Here is a 17885-nt window from a genome sequence, read left to right on the forward strand (position 1 = left end):
TTTGTTCGACCAGTTTGTGTATAACAGGCGGTTCGAACTTTCGCGTTGTACAGGTGTATAAAACAAACAATTACGTTCACGTTGATCGCTGATCGTTGATCGGTTTTGGTTTAGAATTTTAAATCGGGGTGAAAAATTTCTTAACATCGGTTATTTATCGTCGACGCAAGTTTAAGATATTAAAACTTCGAAGAGAGCGTTTTTTGCAGTTTGCCTATTTATAATACACATGTGTATAGATTTTTTTCAACCTCAGACGCGAGTAAACTTTGACGCTTTGCGAATGAAAAGAAGAAGGAGGAAGAAGAAATAAAATAAATAAAAATTCTTCTCCACCCCCAAAAAACGCCCGAGACATGGAGGCGTATGTATAATGTTTCATCTCGTCGTTGTACAAAACTAGTCTGCACGATTAAACGATAAATGTAATAAATTTTATTTTTAAAATTAAATAAATATAATATATATATATATATATATTTGTGTTGTTTAAAAACGTTCGAGATTTTTTAAGTAGGTATATTGTGCGAAACATATTACACGCGTACACAAGTATACAGGATTTTTTTTTATTATGATATGATTTTTCTTTTATTCATATCGAACGACTCAAATTTTCAACAATATTCAACTCATAATATTACTTGACAATTAGCTCCGATTTTATAATAATAATAGCAATAATAATAATAGTTATATCGTGTCACGTAGAGTAGTAAACTTTATTTATATTATACAGTCATTATAATGTATTTATTATAATAGTTTTATTGTGCAGAATCAGGATATGTACGATTTTCGAACATCGGTGTTTTTTTTTTTTTTTTTTTTATTCGTTTCCATTTTATATGTACCGTCCTTTTGTTGTTGTTTTTCTTTCGTTTCAATTCTTTTAATTCCCATATCGAAGATATCGTCTCGCACTTTTCGGATACAAAGCTTTTCACATTTAAATTATACGTCCCGTTAAAAAATTTCTTCGATATTTAACGCATAGTGTTTTTATTTTCTTTTTTTCATTTATTTTTTTATTTTTTTTGTTTTTTTTTCTAGCGTCACTCCGTACACTTACAAATGGAATGAAACCGCGGGTTTGGAAAAAGCGTCATCTAAGTTTGTCGATAGAAATTGAAAATTTAGGTAAGAAACCAATAATTCAACCGATCAAATTATATATATACACAGATCGTAGAAAAATTAATATCACGATCATTGATCGTGTCGTTGGTTCTTTGGTCGTTGTATAATAACATGACATTACAAGTATTACATAATTACTCGTACGGTATACGTGTCGTATATACGCGAAACTTTAAACCTTACTTAAACGATATTTGGATTCATTTTATACTAACCCCAATTCATATTCATCCATGCATGTATATATTGTATGTGTATACGTATGCGTTTATTATTCACGTTAATATAATTATTGTTGTCATGTTTATCGTATATATATATGTTCGCGTGTGTGTGTGTGTGTGTGTGTGTGTTTTGTGTGCATATATATAAATTTGAATTATATACGCGATACCACGTTTGCAAATTAAATATACATATATATACGTAAAAATGTTTTAATATAAAACGTATATAAGGTAAGCCTTGTTTAAGCTATTTTATTCCGTTTTTTTTTTCTTTTTTTTTTACCCCGTATTATAATTAAAGTGTTTCTTATAATTCCTTCGTTTTTTTTTTTTCTTTTTTTTTCTTTTTCTTTTTTGTCTACCCTTTTTCACTCTTTAATCATGTTACTAAAACGCTACTACCAAATGTTTTTACCTATTCGTTCGTAAATTTTTTTTTTTCTTTTTATTTTCTTCTTCTCCTCAATTATTAATTTCCAATCTCTTACCTCATTCGTCAACAACTTTTATATAATATTTATTATAGATATGTGTATATATATATATATATATATTTTCATATACACTATGTCATATGTATATATATATATATATATATTTTATTTTATTTCTTTTTTATTCTGCAACCACCACGGTATTGTCAAATATTCATGCACTCGGGCTAAGCGCATTATTGAAGCTTAAGAATTAGATAATTATCTATAACTTATTGCAATACAATTCTTCGTCTTTATTTTCTACAACGGCTTATCAATATCGGCTGCAATTATACCTCGCAACGATTATTTGCCTATTAAATTTATTCATTTCCATTCTTTTTACGTTCGATTAATCAACAATTTTGTTAGCTTTTACGCTAGAATCTTTTATCTCAGATCCTGCGATATGATTCACGTGTATACAGAACCGCTTGTTCATGCTAAAAACATTTTTATGCATAAGTAAACGATGAACAAAATGACTATTGTCAAGAAAAAAAACGTGGCAAAAAAATCGGGCATATATTTCTTGAACATAATCCGTTCGTTCCGAATTCTTCGCAGTGGGTTGAGTAATTAACCCTGCGATGAATGATATACCAATAATAATAACAACAATAATGAGGTTAATAACGGTGTTCATCACGTCTGCAGACGGAGAAAACGACCGGCTTGCATGACCGCATTTATCGAACTTTTTAATCGCGTGAATCAGGTGTGTATTTTTTGTGGCTTTTCTGGCTGAGATTATTCTGCGCGGGATAATCGAAGGAAGAGTAAAAACTAAGGAACAACATTATAGATCCTCGAGCATCTCTCCGTATACGCTATAATCCACAAAGTGAATAGCTAACGATCGAATAGTCCGGCGTCTGTTAAAATCAAACGCGCATGCGCTGAAATTTCAGATAGCAATTGTTTGCCAGGTTGACCAACGGTCGAGAACGTAGTCTCAAAAATTTTTTCACAGTCGCGCTCAGCACCGACAGTTGTGAAAATTTTTGAGGTTAAGCTCGCGACGGTTGGTCACCCTGGCAAGCAGCCGCGCTCTTTAATTTCAGCGCATGCGCGTTTGATTTTAACGGATACCGATCCGTTCGGTCGTCAGAAATTCACCCTGTAAAATCTTGCGACGGCAGACGATCTCTATCGACTCGACGCATATCATCAGGGGGTGAATATTGTTTACGGGGATAGGATACAAGGTATTGGTCCAGTCTTGACCCCTTTAAGAGCTTAGGGGTAATTGTTAGGGTATCCCCACTGCATCCAGTTGCCGTTTAGTTCTCCGATCATCGAAAGCCGAATCAGGTTCCAGCCTTCCAGCTCTCTGTATCAGGTGACGTTGTTGTTTGGCCTGTAACCGAGGTTCTTACGCTGCAGGAATAAGTGGATCTCACGGAAGGTTGGCCTGTCGTTTTCACCACGCTGCCAGCACTCGCGCATCAGCTCGTAAATCTCCTTGGGGCAGTTTTTTGGCAGCGGAAGTAGGACGAACTGAAAAACCCCGTTACACAAAGATGAACGGGACCGAATATTATCCGCGTTCCAAAAGTCTCGGGGAGCGGAGATAAAACAGAATATATTCAACAATTCAGGATACACCAAACACGAACAGTCATTGACGAACGAAATATGCCCCAGTTTATTAAAATCGGTTAAACGATCCGATTTTTTTTAATGTAGAAATGATTCGATAATACCATCTCTTCAGAGTCGTTTATAATTATGTTACTGTAACTGAAATTTATTGTTTAAACAAGGGGTTAATTACTGTTGTAATCTGGTTTACATAATATTTCAGGTAATCTCTGTAATCTCTTTGTATTCGTCACGTTACTCTTTATAATTCTTGGAATCCTTGTAAAATTTGTAATCACCCGTCATCAATTGTAATCCTTGTAATCTCTGCAATCCGTGTAATCTTCGTCTAATCTCTACAGTCTTTGGGTAATCTTTGTAATCTTTACCGTGTATAAAATCTTTGTGAGTTTTGCAATCTCTTTGCAATCCATCCGTATAATTTTCGTGTAATCTTTACAGTCTTTCGGCAATCATTGTAATATGTGTAGTCACGTGTGATTCATGTAATCGTAGTCGACGTCTGCCACTTTTGAATAGTGATCAACCACTTTGGTCAGGTTAGGTCAGGTCAAGTTAAGTTAGGTTAGATCAGATCAGGTCAGATCGGGTTATGTTAGTCTAGGTGAGGTTAGGTCAGGTCAATAAAATGTCGTTTCAACTAATATCAAATCAATGGACCTGAGGCTGCACGTCCAAACCTTCGTTAAGGTAGGTGAGTGTACCAATTATTGATTCGTTCAGACCCAACCATTGACCTTTCCATTTTCCAAAATCATAAATCGACGGCAAAAATTGTGAATTTCTCGATGAGTCAAACCAATTGCTAGACATCACAAATTCATTTTTTGGTAATCTTAGAACCAAGGATCAAACAAACAGAACCAGAAAAATTTCAACAATTGGGACAGGGTTGATAACTGGTACATTTAACTTTATATCAGATTTATGCCCGTAGAACAACGTGACTGGACCCTACGTTAGATGCGTCCCTGATTGTTCGAACGGATGGTTCTTCTCCACTCCCGACTTTCGATTCGCGTCAAGGTCCGTTCACCCGGAAATCGGCACCACCGGCATATCTTCATTGCCTGTATATCCCTGACCTCCCGAAACTTACCCGCCTCTCGTTGTCCTGGCAGAAGAGGGTCGCGTTCTCGACGACGCGGTAATCGGGCAACTCCTCGAATGGCTGTTCCCTTGCGAAGGTGAGGACCTCCCAAAGTGTAACGGCGAACGCCCAGACGTCGCTCTTCGACGTGTATTTCCCCTGAATTATACCCGGAGTATCAATTAGCGGTGTTTCCCACCGAGTATATGGAATTTCCGCGGGTTCAAGAGCCAGGACCGCAGCATCCTTGACTCTTGAGTCGAGGATCAACTCGGGGGAAATAATTCCTCCTCGTCTCATCCTCCTTCTACCCGACAGTCTTGATACTTTCGCAAACTTGAGCCAATTAGTCCCGAGTTTCCGGGCCAACTTAACGAATTTATCTCCGTGTACATGTGCCTGTGCCTTAGCGATAGTGTCTGTGATACACCTGCGCCATCTACGTCGTGTAAAAAGCTTACCAAAAATCGCGAAAAAATTATTCTCAGGATACCTGCGAGAAAAGTCCTTTTATACTTGATTTTCTGACGTTAGTTGGAAATATAATGACCTACCTACGTAACCACGAGGCAGGTAGGTATATACGTATGTATATTTAATGCACGGATGCCAGATGCGTTTCATTAGTACGACGTAATGGGGTTTTCTGGATAAATAATGGGCCATAATGAAACATTAATGACATAGTCAATTTGAAGCAAAAGCTCGACGAGCTAGCCTGTGTATGCAAATGTATGCTAAATGTAACACGAGGGTAGTTTTCGCATACATATACATGTATATTGCATGTATACATATCGCATATACCCGCACAGTTGATGGAGTGTATAAATATAATATACGGTTACGAAACGCGGAAATTCGAAAAAGGCACCCGGAGCATCTGGCTTACAGATCGTCGTTTCACGCAGAATTCGAAAACCGAATTTTCCTTTCCATTAGATTTTCCTCAACGGCGAATATCTGTCTAATAATTCTAGTTTTGTTTCGAGGATCGTGTTACGAGGAATTCAATTTCACCGAGACGATCGTTCGACACAAATTGCGACACCCGATACGCCGGAAATCAACCCAAGAACTTTCGGCATTAAAATCCCTGGCATTTTCTACCTTTGTTTCGTTCTACTCGCTGCCAGAGCGAAAATCCGCAGACATTGCGGATCAATTTGCGAGCAACGGATCGAGGGGATTCAACCGGACTTTGGCCCAAGTGCGATTCGCGATCGTCCGTCATCGCAAGTATTTTTTTTTTTTTTGCGTGTTCAACTGCGCGTAGTGACTTCTAATCAATGTCGAAGAATAGAAACGGTTTCTTCGACTTCCAAGCGAATGGCTCTTGGACGTTTCTACAGACTAACAATAAGACACGAAATGCAAAATTACCAGGAGTATCGACTCCCAGGCCATCCAGCGGATGGGTAAAGGTGGCCGATCGTCGATCCGGAAGTAGTCTGCAGCGTAGAGTCTCCGTCCTGGTCCCAAGTCGGAAACCTTGATACCATGGCCTCGATTGACGAGGCAATTCCTGGAGAAAAAACAGTTGGAAATATCCTAGAATCGGGAATTTCGCACCTTCGTTACTGCGTCTCGTGTCGGATTCGCGATTTCGAGCTTTGGCATCGCTGCATTATTACGTGTGTGTATCTGATCATCGTGTATGCAGTAAAAGTTGCATTCCACGTCGCATCGAGCCGACAAACTCCTACACGTGTACGTATAATAAACCGAATACCGAACGAATTGAGGTATCTCTCATTTCAGGTACACCCTAGCCATATCCAATTATACCCACGCTATCCGCGAAACTTCGTAATTCTAGCGCGAGCTGCAACGCTAATTGGTATTTCACCCCGTTCGCTCGTACCTACGAGCAATTGCACGACCCTGTTTTGTTCCAATGGGTAGCTCATTTTTTACCATTTTTTTTTTCCAAGGTGCTACTCAAAAAATCCTTGACGAATGCTAAAAAACAATTTTTCATCGAACCTGGAGGAGGTAGGAAAGTATTTAGAGATCGCTACCAATTATTGTAATATTTTTTTAGTTATTTTTACGTGTAAACCTTTCGGACTTATATATTAGTTTATGTTTTACGTATCGTTGTCCAATTAAGCGTCGTTCATAAAAATCATTACTGAAAACGAAACAGGGACATCAAGGTGATGCGATAATCCTGTTTCGGTGAGAAAAACTGTTATCCAAATTTCTCCGAGACGATTAATCTTTCGGATAAAAGAGGAGAACAGCCAACTGCGGAATTGTTAGGCGCAGTTTGCCGTTGATTGGTGAACGATTAATTGAACCACGACACAAAAAAGATAAACTAATATACATGTAAGTCCGTAAGGTGTACGTGTAAAAATAAATAAAAAATATTTCAATAATCGGTAGCGATCTCTAAATATTTTCCCACCTCCTCCAGGCCTTGCGATAATTTTCTGTTCAATATTTATCCCACATCTTTGGATTAGTACCTTAAAAAAAAAAAGTTAAAAAATGAACCACCCGAACACATACATACAATTCAACGTGGAGCGATCAAGAAAATCGGAATAAATACTAAACAGTTTAATAAAATCCCAACGAAATTCATCCCCTGTAGAAACGATGAGAAAATTCTCCTCCAAACGGCGCGAAGGGTGTTTGCAGCCCCTTCAAGAGTAACCGCACCGTGCAGGGTGACACGTGCTAGGTCTCGATAAATCATAACAATTAACGCGTAAGTAACGGTAGTTCGGTGTTAATGTTCGCAAAGGCGTGTCTGCGTATAATATGATATACAATCAGTGTTTGCATACGTATACACACGTCACCCCCGTAGGCACACATACGTGCATAAATAGACGTTTATACGCAATCGCGTTCAACTGTTATACGGCAAACGACGGGGTAATTATAATCGGGGTTTATGATTATAGTTAATAATTCGAACACGTGCCTCCATTAAAGAGTAAATGGACCTGCAGGGACCAGCCAACCGACGCCATTTTGGTGCCGGCGTGTCGCGCTGCCGGCTATGGACGCCTAGGATTTCGGTGGCGGGATATCCTGGAGGACGAAACCGGCACCTGGCCCTCCTCTAATCGGGTGGCGATAAAACAATGGACTACTCTAATAAAGCGATCCCACCACCGCCTGCCGCCCGGCTTCTCCTCCGCCCCTTTTCCACCCCTTCAGAACTCTCTCTCTCTCTCTCTCTCTCTCTCTCTGCACTTTCAGTTAATCAACGAGCCGCGCGCCACGCGGCACACAAGCCAACCCCCCTTGCGCTTTCATTTTCTACCTCGTAAATTATTTTTCCCCAAAAACTGAACCTGTCAAACGTTCCGCCCCGTCGATGTCAAGAATAAAAAAATACAAAAATTAATATACTTTCAATCCGACCCTGAATTCTCCTTTTCTATCCCTCTTCTGTTTTTTTTTTTTTTTTTTTTTTTTTTTACTCAACCCGTGTTTTCGTAAACTTTTGTTTTTTTCTGCTCACCCTTTTTTTCAGAAACTTCGGGGCTACTTTTTAATTCACGCGCACAATTAATATTGTAATTTCTTTGCGTACACAAATAAGGTAAGACAAAAAAAAAAAAATTAAAGTACATATGCATTCAGTGAAATTATTATTATTATTATTATTATTATTATTATTATTATTATTATTATTATTACCTTGTGGCGAGATCCCTGTGAACGAAATCCATCTCCTCAAGATACTTCATGCCAGATGCAATCTGGGTGGCCATGTACATCAGGGTACCAAAGCTGAAAAACACAGGAGCGAAGGGTTTTGCAAGAAACTGGATAACCTGCGAGGGTTGGTCGGACGGGGTCAGGGGGTGGTGGGGGGGGGGGGATGTTTACGCTGCAGGTCACCGAGACAACGTGCCTCGTAAAAATTTACGTCTGCGGTAATCCGCGTAATCAGGCATGATTAGAATGTTAACGAGCAGCGAAGAGAAAAAAGAAAAAAGAAAAATCGTCGGAGGGTCTGCGATTTTTTAACCTCAAAAAAAAAAAAAAAAAAAAAACTCTGGGCATGTGTTTGATCCAAGCTCTCGGAAACGACGAGATCGATTGAGAGTAGTGAAAAAAATTATCCCGAGTCTAAATGTACAGTTTGAAATTATAGGTATGTGAGAAAAGATTTGCGACAATCTCGTGAAAAACGAAAAACGAAAAAAAAAAAAGGTTTTAGGATTCGATTGGAAAGAAAAAATTGGGATTCCAGAGGTGCTATTGTATATATCAACTGAAAAAGTTGACAAAAAAAAAAATATGAAACAAATAAAATCAAAAATTCCGAGGGTTAAAATTGCACTGGTCTGCAAAATAATATTTTATTTCAGGTCTATGGGATGTTTTTTAGTAATTAAACGAAAGTCAGAAATCACTTTTTCATAGGATTTTTATGATCAAGAATAGGATAGCAGATTTCAAATTAAATGGGTGTTTCACTCTGGATGAAACCACAAACACGAGTTGAAGAAAAAATCACCTGACGCGATGAAATTTTTTCGAGTATTTTTCCATGTTTCAATCAGTAAAAATCTATGTAAAAAAAAAGTTTAAAAACTTGTGCACTTTTTTTCATTCGCAGACCTGTGTTGTAATTGCTTCATTGATTTCGGATGAAATGTAAAAGAAAAAATTGTTGAAAAAAGTACAATCGTCTATCCAATCGCGTGATTTAACGTCTCGTTACGCGAATCGAGGCGCAGTAATCGCAATTAGCCAAACGAGGATTGGCTCGATCATTATAGATCTCGGGAAGGCGTTGAATGATAAATAAGCTTCGACGCTCGGACAATTTTGGTGAATATCGGATTTACCTCAGCGTTTTGGCGGTCTGAACGCTCGACGTTTCGGCTATGTGACTCTGCAGGTATTGATTCAGGTCGCCGAATTCTCCGTACTCGAGGACTATGCACATCGGATCGTCCTCGAGGCTGGCACCGAGCAATCGAAAAACGTTCCAGTCGGAGAGACGCGCCAGTCGCTTTGCTTCCTCTTGGAATTCTACCCTGAAATTTATTTCAGGATATTTTACCCCGGAGGCTTGACGATTTCTCCAACCCTTGTCCTTTCCTCACGAATCTGGAACCTGGCGCTCGGTCACTTCCGGTTAATGATCTCAACCGAGGGAGCTTGGAATTATATTCTCGGCAATTACCGATCGACCATTTAAACCACAATAATATTTGAGACTACGATAGAAACATGATTATTATTTTACAAATAAAAGAAATTGAATTTATATGTATGGTCCATGAAATTGTAAACGAGGACAAAAGTTACATGCACTTTTGCACGACTGAAAACATGATCGAATCAGGTGAGACAGTGGAATATATTTTTTTTTCAGAAAGGTATTGCAACTGTTGACAAAATCTATATCTTAAAAGGAAATCTGATCAGCGAAACTTTTGTTGTAAATTTTCAAAGCGTACGTTCACTTGAACGGATAAGCATTCTGGAAGGGTTGAAGCTCCGTTTTATCTCGTTTTAGTTTTAACACTTTTTCGGGGACGGGGTTTAAGTTCCGAAAGCGCCCAAGTCCGAATTATTTGGTGGCGAACCTTGATGTAGAGAAACAAATTTTTGAGAAATAACATAGTTTCAAACGGTCGGAAAGCCGACGGCGTAAAGTTCAAAAATACATGATTACGAAAATTCAAGTTACGGTAAAGCAAAGTTCCGAAAATTAAAGTTTTGACGGAGTAAGATTCCAAAAATTAAAATATACTCACACAGCGTAGTCTACTCAACAAGTGGGTGTGAAAAATCCAGAAAACCGAAAATCAGAGGGACGAGGATTCCGAACGAAAAAATATCGAGAATTAAAAATCAAAGTGGTGAAATTTCACCGATCCAGAAATTCACAGAACTGAAAATCTTCGATCATTCGGAATTTCGAAGTTTCAGATTTTTAAATTTACTCATTTTCGTACTTTTGAAACTTTGACTTCGACCGTCGAGTATCGGAACATTCGAAACTTTGATTCTTCGTCAAAGTTCGAGTTCTTTACATTAGAATTCGAAAAGAAAAAAATTCAGATTTTGGTGCTTTCGGAACTTTTCAAACTCGGAATTTCAACCCCGCCCCATTTTTTCGACCAGCCAGTAATTTTTCTGGTTCAAGTGTTTACCCAAATTTCCTAAAAAATTCCAAAACAGCGCAAGAACGATTTTCCGCAGTGACGATCTTAATTCCCGGCTCACATACGAACCTGAGAGTCTCGGACGAGCCAGGCCGAAGGGACTTGACGACAACGAGGTGGCTGCCAGCTGACCTGAAGACGTCGTCGAACCCCGGGAACCTGTCAACCTCGCAGAGGTGAATTTCGCCGAAGGCGCCGTTCCCGAGGTTCTCAACGATGCTGAGCCGCTCCCTGGGGAAGTCGAATATCCCGAGTTCCTCGTCCTCCTCCTCGGTCAGCATGTCCTCCGGACTGTAGCTCGTCATGCTGCTCGATGCTTTGGCGCTTGGTGGGGGCGTAGGGGATGGTGGGAGGGGTGGTAGGGGGCTCTGCAACAGCCCGAGGCGAATTTTTACCCTCGCAGTTTTGCCAAAATTCCTGGGTAACCTGACGGCTACGTTTTCCCGCTGCAGTTTCTCATTAGCCGCGGAAAACTCGGCCCGCATAGTTTTAAATGAAAAATTTTTACTCCCCCTCCTCCCCTTTCGACGTGTTACTTTTATTGCCGACCTCTCCTATGGGTATATTAAATTCACCCCCATCACCCCGCACTTTTCACGTATTGTTTACGAGAAGAAAAAAAAAATACAGATCCTGAAACGCGATATTTTATCTGCAAACGGAAATGATTATTCGGCGATATTCCCTTAAGTATGAATAAGCCTCTGACATTTTTTTCCTATTCTCCATGTACAGTTTCGTAGTATATAATTTTTCAGAATTTTTCGTACGCTAGTTTTCGAAAAAAAGGTTTTGGAAATTTTTAAAAATGAATTTTTGCTACAACATTTCGAATTTCGTAATTCTGAATTCAGAATCGTTATCAGCGACCCCTAAACCTGTATATCACCTATGATTTTCTAAATTTGTTTGATAGAAAATGTGACCCTAAAAGGGTTAACTGAAATTTATACAATTACACTTTACATCGCTAAAAATATTCACCGATATGATTTTGTATTATATTTATTCCCGATTCAACCATAATTTTAACTTTTTTTACCTGATAAACGGGATAAAAGTGGCATATTATTCCCTCTCAACTTTATTCCCTCATCTGTGGGAGAAAAGTAGTACTTTTTTCCCGCATTTGCGGCACATATGAGATTGTCGGGAAATATGAGACTATATTTCCTCCAGTATCGTTCGCTCGTTTCGTTCAGGCGGTAAACGCATCCACGGGTATAACGCTTCAACTTTATTCCCTTGTTACATAATGTCCGATTAACCATAAGCCTAAGATAAAATTTTCACGAATCTAATCAGTATCAAATTTTAATACGAGTAAGAAAACTTTCATCAACCTCAACACGGTCACTGTGTTTGTGAAAAGCTCATCGCCCAACCGCTAAATTCGCATCCCTTGATTTCTGCGCCGAGCTTTAATTCCCGGGAAATTATCCGCCGGTGCAAGTTCGACTCACCTTCAGTATTTCCGTGCTTGCGTAGTACTTTTCAGGCGGCGGTGGTATCGGCGGTGGATCAGACTGGTACTCGTCGACAGGTGGAATCGGCCTTGAAATATTGATTGCGGCGTTCATCAGCAGCGGGATCACCGGCTGCTGTATTTCCGTGAGTCCCTCTGCATCGGTAGAAATAATGAACTCAATCCTCCGGGAAATACGGATTTTCATCTCGGGTGGAGAGCGAAGGAAAAGGGGGGGGGGGGGGGGTGAATTTTTTAATCCTCCAATTGACGCGTTCACAAATTCAGGGTAAAGCTCTCACTCTCCCAGGGTAAAATCTTCGATGAAAAGTATTTACGTTAAATATCGTGGTAAAAAATCGTCAGCGGGTAATTAATCGAGCGTTGAATTACACCCCACCACTTTTCCTCGATCATTTTTATCCCGCAGAATGAAATTTGCGGGGACAGGATAATCCCGCTGGAATACTGACCGGGATCATAGTCCAGGCAGGTCTTCCGAGGCTGTGACGTTTTGTAGACTGCGGAATGGTACTGCGGCGGAAGTGGGGGACAGATCGGACCCTTGTCTTCCGGGGCTTCTTCCGTTCCTTGGGCCGTATCCTCGACGCAGACCTGCGAAAGAATTAGGAAAGGCGTCGGTTCAGATCCCGGATCTTATTCGCGGCGGGATACGGGAGAGGATTCGGATTGCCGACATGTGCCGTCTGGGCCGGATGTGACGTGTCACTTGGGGCAATGATTTTCGGCCCCAAGGTGCCCTGGCAGTAAGTCGAAGTCTCACAATCACGCTCAACGCTTAGCTCGACTATCAAGAAGGGTATTCCAAGTCGATATCTCAGATTTCATGTCTTTTGTAATATGTATGCGATAGTAGACCGAAAGCTAAGCGACACGTATTTTTTTTTATCCGCCATTAAACACTTTGAGGGGTTGAAACCACCTTCCAAAGTACCCCATGTGTAGGTTATTTGTTTCGTAAAGAAGCGTAGGGTCCTGGGGTTAAAGTGAAAGTAACGTTACTTCGGCATCTGTAAGAAGACAGCCTATGAACATAAACTAACCCTTCGTAAACATTTTCCCCTCATCTTTCTCGCTGTCGCATCAAACATTCGTTTTGCCAAATTTCTTTAGTACGGTGTGTACGGAACTTTCCGACACCCTGCCGTCTATTGTTGAGACACGTCAAACCGGTGATCGTAACTCCAACCCTCGAAACTCTCACTTCTCGACTCAGAATATCTCCTTGAACAATTTTCGCCAATCAACGGGAACTAGCAAATTTACACCCTTGGAAAATTTTCAACTCTCACTCAGAAACTTATTAAAGAACTCCGAGAGAGTTAGTTAGAGAACGACTTCCTTGTATACAACAGACGTAGCGACACTAGAAAACTTTACGTACAATTTCACCATTGTAAAGAAAATGCATAAAGACCACAAGTAAAAAAAATTGTGTATCATAGTTACGTACAATTGCTGTCGTGATTATTTCAACCAGTCTAAGGCCAGCAGATCACCATTACACAACCCTCGACAAATGAGGAGATGATCGAAGAGCCAGATAGTTATATCCAACATCGTTGAAGAAGCGGCTACAGGTATACTATATTTATATCATCTGGTTTCCTGTGATAAAACACCGGAAAACTAAGCCACGCGAAAGTGATCCCTTATCATTGAATTCGTTGTGCTCATTAGCCGGAATGACCGTTCTGGAAGAAAATGTTTAACGCATAAAATCGGAAAACTGGGTGATAAAAGTTCGTTTATTGTCGGCGCCTGCGGAACGAGACGAAGACGAAGGAGAAACTGTGGTATTTATCTACGTCATCGGTGCGAAGGGTGTTGTAAACGGTGTGGGTTTATAGTTTCCCTCGTACCGACAACACAGACATGAAAGACGAATGAGAGGAGGAGTCGCGATCTCTGGCTTCGTCAGCCTGGGCACCTCTCGTAGGAAATTAACATTTTTATAACAAACAATTGGTGAGTTAGTCGGTTCGCGATAAGGTGCCACGGTGTTTATGTTATGTTTGATATATATATAACGATGGCGTCGCGTAGCGTTTAGGGCGAGACGATGCGACCGGCTATTCGAGGTTATCATATCGCTACGCCCATTGATTTTTGTGTTAGCTCTCAGACGACGCGACAACCGACTGGCGTTCTCTTCGGGGGTGGTGGTGGTGGTGGTGGTGATGGTGGTGGTGGTGTTAATTTCCGTTTAGGGCGCGTTAGCGCCGCGGGGGTGAGGGACGAAGAGAGGCCACGGACCGTTAAGATAAGATAACCACTTAGCCATCAGGATTCTGCAGCATCCCACCCACCCACCCCTCCTAGAGCCCGCAAAACTCTTCTCCCGCTCCCCCTCTCTCTATCTCTCTCTCTTTCTCGACTTCATGGTTGTTGGCCAAGTTGTATCTTTCGGAAGCGAGTCGTCTTCCCCCTTTTATCCACCCCCTCCCCCCCTCCATACCTTTTTGCAATAGCTGGAACTCCGTTAACCCCGCGTACCTACGTCCGAGATTAAAGTTTGCGCACGCTTCGGGGTGTTTCGCCCCTTTTCACCCGTTATATAATGTCTATGTGCTTAGCCAAATCTGTTCACTGCGTACAGTGTAGGTAAAGATACATACACCCTGTTCTCTCTCTCTCTCTCTCTCTTTGCATGGTAGATCGGCCAAGAACGAGGGGTGCGAGGTTTTCAATCTACCCCAACACCTCACGTTTTGCGCACGCTGCTGTATGGACGTGTGCATGAGCAGCGATATTGTATTATCATATTGTACATAGGTGTAAAACCGGATATGGCTGTTTGTTCACGCGCCATTTCGATCTCCATGTCATCCACATTCACCCACTCGCACTCGTCGTGTGGGTGTAACGCTGTTATACTCTACGTAATGTGCATGTGTGACCTGGTCGGTGGTTTTATCGAATCGTTTCAAACCACGGGGTTATTTACAAGGGGCAAAAAGCTCACGCGTGTGTGTTATATTGCGTGTGTACCTACCTACCTTGGCGAATATTACCTACGCTTCTGATAATTCCGAACTGATAAGAGAGAAAACTAACTAAAAGTGGAATGAAAAAGAGAAATTGAGACAAAATAACGAAATGAACACCGAACGAGATAAACGTAAAATAATGCTGAATTAAAACCGCGACTCTGCGTATATGTCTAACCATATTTTTGCGTTTCTATTAATCTTGCAGTTTATGTGTTACCGAGTTTACGTTCCGTTCTTCGAATTCGTTATACCTATTCCAGAAATATCGTAGCCTATGCAAAGTTATGGATCTATAGATTTTGAACAATTTTAAGTATTCAAGTTAAAAAAAGACTATTCCAAAATACATCAACTAGCTTTGAAAAAAAAAAACTGGATTAATTGACGTTATTTAATTAAACAAATGTTTCGGTATTTCTTGCTAAATTTTATTTTCATCTGATTTTGTAGGTGAGAGAATTTTCAGTGCGATGGGAATAAAAAATAAACGCCATTTCAGCAAAGGTCGGCCTTGAAATTGTCGGTGTGAAAAACGTGCTTTTGAGTCGGAGAAAAAAAAAACCGGTTAAACTGTAAAAACGTTTGAATATACTTTATTCCTGAAAATCGTTCGTATTAAAAACAAAAAAAAAAAAAAGGGGACATCAAAATTTTGGGCTCTAGAGGCTTTATCATCACCTGAAAAAGATTGAACCAAACTAAAAACGAGGCTGAAGACAGTAACGTTAACGTAACGGAACATCGGTAAGAAAAAATCATCGTTGTGGAATTTTAGCACGACTTTTTAGGAGTTGGATTTTCAAAATATGAGTAATTTTGTTTATCATGGTTCACTGAATTTCGGATAATCCTAAAAATGCAAAGTAAGGATTTTCCGATACATGCATTGGAATAGACAATAACGTTACTAACTTCAACTTCATTACTAAAATCGAAACGATCAAAGCTTAGCAGCGAGTTGGCTGGCTTGGAACGCACCATAGGCGCACGAAAAATTTTCCCGAACAGGTTTTCCTGAGGGTTGACGGACAGCCGTGTAGGAGGATGTGGATGGTGTGTATAACGCGCATTGTCCTATAAGGGTACCTACGTATAGTATGTTTTCCAAGGGGGTCTGCAAGACAGACAAGATGTCGGGGGTAGCAGGTGGCTAATGCGACGAGAGCAGAATTAGGAGCTGCGAGGAGAAAAGAGGATCAGCAAAGGAGAGGCTGAGAGACCGAATGACTGATGGCGATAGCGCACGTCCCGAGTTTCGCGACAGTGAATTCCGTCTCGGTTCTCCAACTCGGCCCGAATCCCTTCTCCTACAACCTTCGTCGTCGTTGCCTGTATATTCCAGCTTTGTACCGAGTCGCTTGCTCCGCGGCTATAGGGGTTCTAATTAAGTGGAGTCAGCGCCGCGAGAGCCAATAAAAACTTTTAAACTGGAATAATAGTATTGCATCGATCGGTAGTTACAAGTGGGTATATATAAGGCTTATCATGTATAACGGACCGCAATTTTCACCCTCTTTATACAAAGTATCAGGCAGCGTTCGTAAAGAAGTTTGGTATATACCGCGTGAAAACTTGTCTGCAAGGTAGTTATACGAATTCGAGGGTCTATAAGGGTGTAAGTTGAGGCAGATAGGGGGGACCACTTTACGCGATTATTAACATCCTGTCGAGAAATTTTGGGAAAAGAGACATTGAGGGAGGAATGGGGAATATCATCGACTCTTGATCCGCGATATCGTCGTTTTATCTTTGCGGTAATTTTCAACGTGAACAACGTTCCTGATTCAGAAAGTGCTGGAGTATCGGAGCTGGGACTGCGGACTATCAATTGGTGCAACTCTTCTCGTAGCTACGAAACGTTCATCTGGAGATTACGCGGTGTGTATACAAAATCTGAGAAGTTGTACCGTCTAAGGGTGAGTAAACGAACGCTTGGAGTGCGGACAAACGCAGCAAATGAACGTGAGTACTTGCTCTGCAGGAGCAACGTTCGTAAAGTTTACATAAATGTCCAATCGCTGGTAATTGGCTCTCTTTCTCTCCTTCTCATCTCCAAATTCAGTCGAGTCTCTGCACCAGTTGCAGAGACCAAGTCGGACGAGTCATCCAGTCAACTGAATGGGGAAATTCGCGGATTAGTGAAAAATAAACATCTCACCTTGGTCTCGGGATGCTGGTGCTCGTTATGTTGGTCGTAGAAGGTCGGCGGTGACAATGTCGCCTTGAGTCTCTGGTTGCGGTAGAATATGAAGGTGATGGCAGCCAACAGCATGACGATGACCGTCGTCAGTATGCCGATCACAAGACCGATAAGCTGCCGGGATTCCGGCTCTTTACTCTTGTCTGGAACTGAGGCAGAAATTGTTCAAATCGTTATCAAGAATTAGAGACTGGAGTAGAGGCAACAATCTGCACCTGCTCGACTTACAGATATTGTCACTCCGTGTGGCGTCGTTGTTGTTGTTGAAGGTGGCTTTGACTTCGTCCCTCTGAAGCGGACCCTCGTTGTTTTGATACGGACTTCCCGTCGCTCCGGGGATGACGATGGTGCTACGGTTCCTTGCGTCATCGTCGTCGGTGTTGTTCCACTCGGAGATGACTGTGGAAAGAAGTGAAAAATTCTACTATAGCACAATCATCGCCGTAAAGTAGGGTGTTTCAATGGTTGTCCGAAGCAGGAAAGTAGGGCGAAGAACCAAGAGCTTGGAATCCAGCT

The 17885-nt window shown here is 40.9% G+C and overlaps 1 protein-coding gene across 2 annotated transcripts in view; it reads right to left on the reverse strand.

Annotated features, from left to right (window-relative positions):
* Positions 1-783: 783 nt before the first annotated feature.
* Positions 784-17885, reverse strand: part of LOC124175753 (discoidin domain-containing receptor 2-like) — a 109163-nt gene continuing 92061 nt past the window's right edge. For both annotated transcript variants that reach the window (XM_046556247.1, XM_046556248.1), the window contains 10 exons: positions 17598-17768; positions 17328-17518; positions 12629-12770; positions 12154-12311; positions 10760-11058; positions 9362-9553; positions 8202-8294; positions 5922-6063; positions 4548-4697; positions 784-3343 (listed from right to left, as the gene is read on the reverse strand). In XM_046556247.1, coding sequence (XP_046412203.1) covers positions 3182-3343; positions 4548-4697; positions 5922-6063; positions 8202-8294; positions 9362-9553; positions 10760-11058; positions 12154-12311; positions 12629-12770; positions 17328-17518; positions 17598-17768 — 1700 coding nt within the window. In that variant the 3' untranslated portion in view covers positions 784-3181. The remainder of the gene's footprint in view (positions 3344-4547; positions 4698-5921; positions 6064-8201; positions 8295-9361; positions 9554-10759; positions 11059-12153; positions 12312-12628; positions 12771-17327; positions 17519-17597; positions 17769-17885) is intronic.

The sequence above is a fragment of the Neodiprion fabricii genome, chromosome 2 (genome assembly GCF_021155785.1).
Source record: "Neodiprion fabricii isolate iyNeoFabr1 chromosome 2, iyNeoFabr1.1, whole genome shotgun sequence".
In the NCBI taxonomy this organism is placed as follows: domain Eukaryota; kingdom Metazoa; phylum Arthropoda; class Insecta; order Hymenoptera; family Diprionidae; genus Neodiprion; species Neodiprion fabricii.